This window comes from Arachis ipaensis, chromosome B05 (assembly GCF_000816755.2).
Source record: "Arachis ipaensis cultivar K30076 chromosome B05, Araip1.1, whole genome shotgun sequence".
Taxonomy (NCBI): Eukaryota; Viridiplantae; Streptophyta; class Magnoliopsida; order Fabales; family Fabaceae; genus Arachis; species Arachis ipaensis.
This window is the reverse complement of record NC_029789.2, coordinates 117,239,306-117,244,878: the sequence shown is the minus strand read 5'-3', so window position 1 is coordinate 117,244,878 and position 5,573 is coordinate 117,239,306. Positions and strand designations below refer to the sequence as shown.

The 5,573-nt window shown below is 38.2% G+C and overlaps 1 protein-coding gene across 1 annotated transcript in view; it reads right to left on the bottom strand.

The window, feature by feature from the left end:
* The window catches only part of LOC107643884 (probable ethanolamine kinase), a gene marked incomplete in the record, with an annotated part of 12,424 nt that overhangs the window by 390 nt on the left and 6,461 nt on the right, over positions 1-5,573 (bottom strand). Inside the window, 4 exon segments of the mRNA XM_016347633.2 lie at positions 1-124; positions 206-298; positions 1,518-1,584; positions 1,661-1,766. Of these exon segments, the coding sequence (XP_016203119.1) occupies positions 1-124; positions 206-298; positions 1,518-1,584; positions 1,661-1,766 (390 nt within the window).

The window sequence follows — 5,573 nt, the reverse complement described above, 5'->3', positions numbered from 1 at the left end:
TATTCTTGCCACCAGAAATATAGGATCGCGCCATCAACATAAAACTTTCTTTCCGCCTTTTGTATTCATTGTATCGAAGAAAAAAGTAACCAAGATAATCAAAATCGATCGGCGACATCCTTGCCTGAGAAATATCGAACGAAACAATTATAGACATGGAAGTCATTACTCCGAAAATGTAACATATTAGGAGGCAATACACTACCTGAATTATCCCCCACAAAGACCAGAAAAGGTGCGAAGCCAATGCATATGTATTTGCCTCAACATAAAATGTTTCAAGATCTTTCTCAGAAACCTGTATTTACAAGTATAAAATGATTTATTAAAGACAAATATAGCAAAAGAAGAGTATAAAATTAGCTAGAGGACACATGAGATAGCAAAATACATTAATGCGCATAGCTAAAATGCATCATATATAAGTTTACATTTTTATCTGCATGCAAATAATTGAATCTTGTTGCATACAACGAGGTTACTGTGTAGTTTAACCTGGAGATCCCAGGCTAATATCTCAAAACACTGCCCGTCTGATGATAGCAGTAAAGATTAACCATAAAACATACATATTGGAAAACAAAAGGGTTAGGTTAGAAATAAGAAGTGACTACATTATAGGGAAATCTAATAAAATGTATTGGGTAAAAATGTAATCACCACTACTAATCAAATCAGTATGATGGCAGCGGAGATTAATCAATGATAGGCAAGTGAATTTATCCAAGTGTGCCATAGGTAGGAAGAATGGGTCAATTTCATACTTCGCCCATCACACCTGAAGTTTTATATTCTTGTGTGTCCTTTGTTTATATGACAAATGAGAAACTGAGAAAAGTAGTTATGGGAGAGGATGTCTTGAAACAGAAGAAAATCAGCTTTAATGTAAATGTTTTTTGGTTCCCAAGCACGCACCACAAGAATAGAATCTCATGTTAAGAGATGATGAGAGCTTTTGACCAATTATTTTTGTTATTATCTCCAGTGACTGGTATTGGATGGGAAAGTAAAAAATTATTCTATATCAGCATAAAACAAAACATCAAATAGTGTCAAGAGGCAGATATGTGGAAACATTGACCCTCCAACATATGGGACTTCAAAGGTTCTCTTTTCTTAACAAAGTTTGTTTGACTTGTGAAAATATTCCATTTTCACTTTTTAAGTGTTTTCCATTATAAAGCCAGGAACTTTACCACTGCACTTAATTTCAGTCTTCCACCCCGTAAAAGAATTAATAATAAATAAATAAAAGATAATTTACTTCTATAGCAAGCAGAAACACAGAGATCATTACAGAAAAATCTATTTAAGACCCAATAGGCATAGAGTTAAAAAAAAATAATTAGGAGATCCTTATAAATGATAAGTAGCCTTAAGTGGTCTTTAACCTAAAAGGCTAAAACAATCCAAACTAAATCCTTTGCTAAATATCTAACTCTGTAACTGATAGATGCATTTGATTTTATATAGGATTGATCATCCAAACCACAAAAAAAAAGGCCCTTTTTGTGTACCTCATTTGGTCTGTCAGGTTGTATGTAATGCCTGAAGAAATGGTATTGTTGATTCATGTTTGGGTACCTGCATGAGAAAGATGCTCAAGAAGTAGCAACAAATCATGCCTAAGTAAAGGATGCGAAGCAAGCAAAGAACTTACAACTCAAAATCACAATCAAAGCCAGCATATTCTGCAAAGTGGTTTCCAATGTCGAAGCCTCTGTAGTTGTACGAGGCATATTCATAATCAATGATGTAAACTTTATCTGGAGATTTGTCAGAACAAATAATGAAATTTTGAAGACGGAAAACCTTGAATGAATTAATAATGTAAGCATTATCTCTTAACATGTGAAGGTTACAGTATTCCCAATTAGGCATGCTTGTCTCCTTGATACTTCGCTATAAAACTGACACTATATTCATATCATACATTTCAGTCATCAAATAAACTCACTTACCGAGTAGCTTTCCTTTGGAAGGAAATCCCTGAGTTCTTTCTTTTTGGGATCTTGTGGTATTCAAGATCTCTAAGGGGAAGAGAAGGCTTGTAGTGTAAATTTTACACTACAAGCTCTCCAAACCCTCCCTCCCCTTCAAAACTCGACACGAATATCACCTAAGAAGCTAGAATGTTGGTAACTTGCTCATTTATCTCTGGGAGGTAATATCACCCTCACTGTTTATCTAAATTTCCCTTATACTTGCTGTACGGATTGAAAAACCATGAGGGATTTCTTTGGTCCGGGATTTCCTTTGGTCAAGGGTTTAGGGATTTTCTTTGGCAGTTACAAATAGATAGTGCTTTTCTGTGTTCCTTCTGTCAGAGCTGTTCAAGCGCAGGAACTAAGCTAAAATAAAGCACCGCATACCATGCTCAGAATGATGGCCAAGCTGAGAAGGAGAATAGGTACCTCGAGACATTTACAGTGTTCTGCGGTCATAAAACCCAAGCAGTGATCCAAACTTCTCTGCTGGGCAGAATTGTGGTTCACCACCTGCAGTGCATCTACTAAAACAACTCCATCCATGGCCTATATAGAAGAAACCCTCCCACTCTCATCTGAAGGGGTGATTTGCTTCTGCAGTAAAGGAAGTTAACCAAATGCTTGCAAAAAGGGATGCAGTCCTAGACAAATTAATACCACGTGAAGAATAAGGCCGACAAGTGTAGGAGGTGCAATATGCAGATAAGTATTGGGGGGATAAAGCTCAGTCCTAAGTTCTATGTCCCGTTTGAGGTTGCTGGATTTTTTTTTTCACCATTACAAAGAAACTCTAATAGAATCATTATAGCGAGACCAAACTGCTAGTCAGAGTACAACAATATCAGAGAGTACGTACCTAGTACTACACAAAAGAACTCAACAAATATATTTATTCAATCCTAACTACATAAAGCATAAAAGATAGCAAAGACAACAATACATCAATTTTATATCCTCTGATTCAAACAAATCCTCCCAGTCTCCTCCTTTTCCATTCCTTAATACATGGTTCCTAATCCCAACCTTCGGCATAGCCATCCATCAGCTAGTTTAGAAAACCACAAAAACTCATCCAAAATCGAACCACTACCTCTTGTCCATATACCAAACAAACCTATGCATATTAATTTTTCTTTTGCTTATTCTCAGCTCCTTCCGAATTCCAAAAATGATAAAACAGCTTACTTTTGGCCGTAGTTGTTAAAGCTCCACCACCTTTTTTTGTAACTAGTCTTCAAGATCTCATTGTAGTCGGCAATAATCATCATGGGCACTTGATACATTTCAATAATCCTATTCAACTCTTCCCACGTCTTTTCTTCCTTTATCAAAAACTCCATAAACGAAACAAACAGCACATTCAAAACTCTCCTCCCTTAGGCATCCTTTCAAAGACAGCCACCTTTCCCCCTTCTCACATAAATCCACACAAAAAAATACAGAAGATTCGACATAGCTAATATGCCCCCCTGACGCTCCAACAGATTTCACAGCTTCCCATTTGCAATCCTTTCCTTCCCCAAATCCCAGCTACTTCCCACTATGACAAGCTCTCCCTAGTTTATATAATACTTAGTATCATTGGTTTTTTGCTTTCCTAAACTTCTTTATCATATCAGTCTTTCCCTTCCCCCCTAACCCGACATTCCAAGAAGAAATAATCATTTGATATTTTACTACCAACCCTTCTCTTGTTGGCTCCTCTACTTCTACGTGCCCTATCCCTTGCCTTCTTCAATTTTCTTTGCTCTTCAATCTTCACATTTTTCATCTTCGAAATCTGCATTAGTGTTTCATCTTCATCAATAGCTTCAAAGCCTGATTCTTCTGCTAATTTTCCACCCTATAATTATCGATTTATGTTCTTCAAAGTCACTTTCTTCACTCGTTTCTGCCATTGCACTAACGCCGCTTCTTACTTGTAATGCTTCCCTATCGTTGCTATTCTCTTGGAAATCAAACTTCCACTCATTTCCCAATACAACGTGCTCCAACTTCATCAGGAAGCACTCCGCCGTACTCCTCTTCAACCACCACAACCACCACGATGCCTCATCTTCAAGGACTTTTCCATGGCAGCCATCCTATTTGCCTCCACTTTCTCCATTTCGTCCCTCTTCCTTCTTCCTTCCTATGCCAGCGTCATACTGTTCAAAGCTTTCCACTTGAATGTGTTCTTCACGGTTGATCTCTTCTTCATCCGAGAACAGCATCTCTGTTCCAATCCTTTTGTCTGGGAAGCATTCAGGTCCACACATTTCACATCCCACTTCTCTAACCTGAATCGGATAGCATCTTCCATCAATCTTCATCCAAACCTCTCTTTCAATTCTGTTCATCTGACAAGAGTCAATAAGAAGCTTTCCAGAGCTATAAGGTAAATCCCTCTTCCGTTAGCTCATCACACTTCACAAATGATCCCCAAACTTTCCCTCTTTTAAAAAATTTTCTTGGAGGCCAGGCATGAAATGGCATCCCAAAGCATTCCAACCAAACATCATAGAAAAAAGAACACAACTCCCTCCTTCATGCTTCCATTTGAATCTCATCTTCATCCATATCAAGAAAGCAAACCACCATTTTATAAGCCCCCTGCTTCCCTCACCACAACTATTTCATCCTTCCACACATCCTCTAGCATCTTTGACAACGTTTCTAGACTCATTGGCGAAGTTTTTCCTCCTATAAAGCTCCTCTTGAGCCATGGGATGTTTTCATGAACTACCTCTCCTTCCACCAATATTGTACCTTGCTCTCTCCTCCTATCATACTCATTTTGTTGAGTTTTATTTTCTATGGTTCCTCTCTTTCTCATCATCATCATCATTTTCCCGTTCCCTCTTTCTTACCCATTTATGGCTTCTTTTTTTCATGCTAACCTAACATTTTTCCTTCCAACCATGTGCTCTCTAGATGATCCCTTTGTTCTTTCCATACTTTGCCTCTATAACCTCCGTTCGGCACCCTCTCAGGACATTGTCCTTCATCTCCAGAATTGCTTTGATTGCTCCCTTTTTCATCTTGTATCTTACAAAAGCAAACATAAAAATATCCCTTCCTCTGTTTTTGCCATATAGATATCCATCCTTGATCTCCCCGTATCCATTTAAATTGTTGAAGAATTTCATTCTCTGATATGTTATGAGGCAAGTTCCCAATAAAAACGGTGTAGGGTTCTTCATCTAATCTTCTAGATTCATCTGTCTTCCATACCCTAGAATCTATAATTCTTTGTTTAGCCCACCCAAGTGTTTACCGCCCCCTCACATACTCTCTAGTTTTCTCTCCACCTCGCATACTCTCTACCGTTTTTTAGTATTGAGCACGTACTCTCTAGTGATTGTTCTCTCTCTCGGCCCCTTGCATTCTCTCTGGTTTTCCAAAGCAACTGCATATTCATCGCATCGCTTATGCCAGAATGTTGAGGTGAGGTTGCTGAAAGTATTGGGGGAAGTGGCATATAAGTTGCAACTCCCTCCCCGCACATGTTATACCCCTTCTTTCATGTATCCCTGTTAAGAAGTGCATTGCAGAATATGTTCCCCGTCAAATGTTACCCCAAGATCTTGCAGAAGATTGAGAATT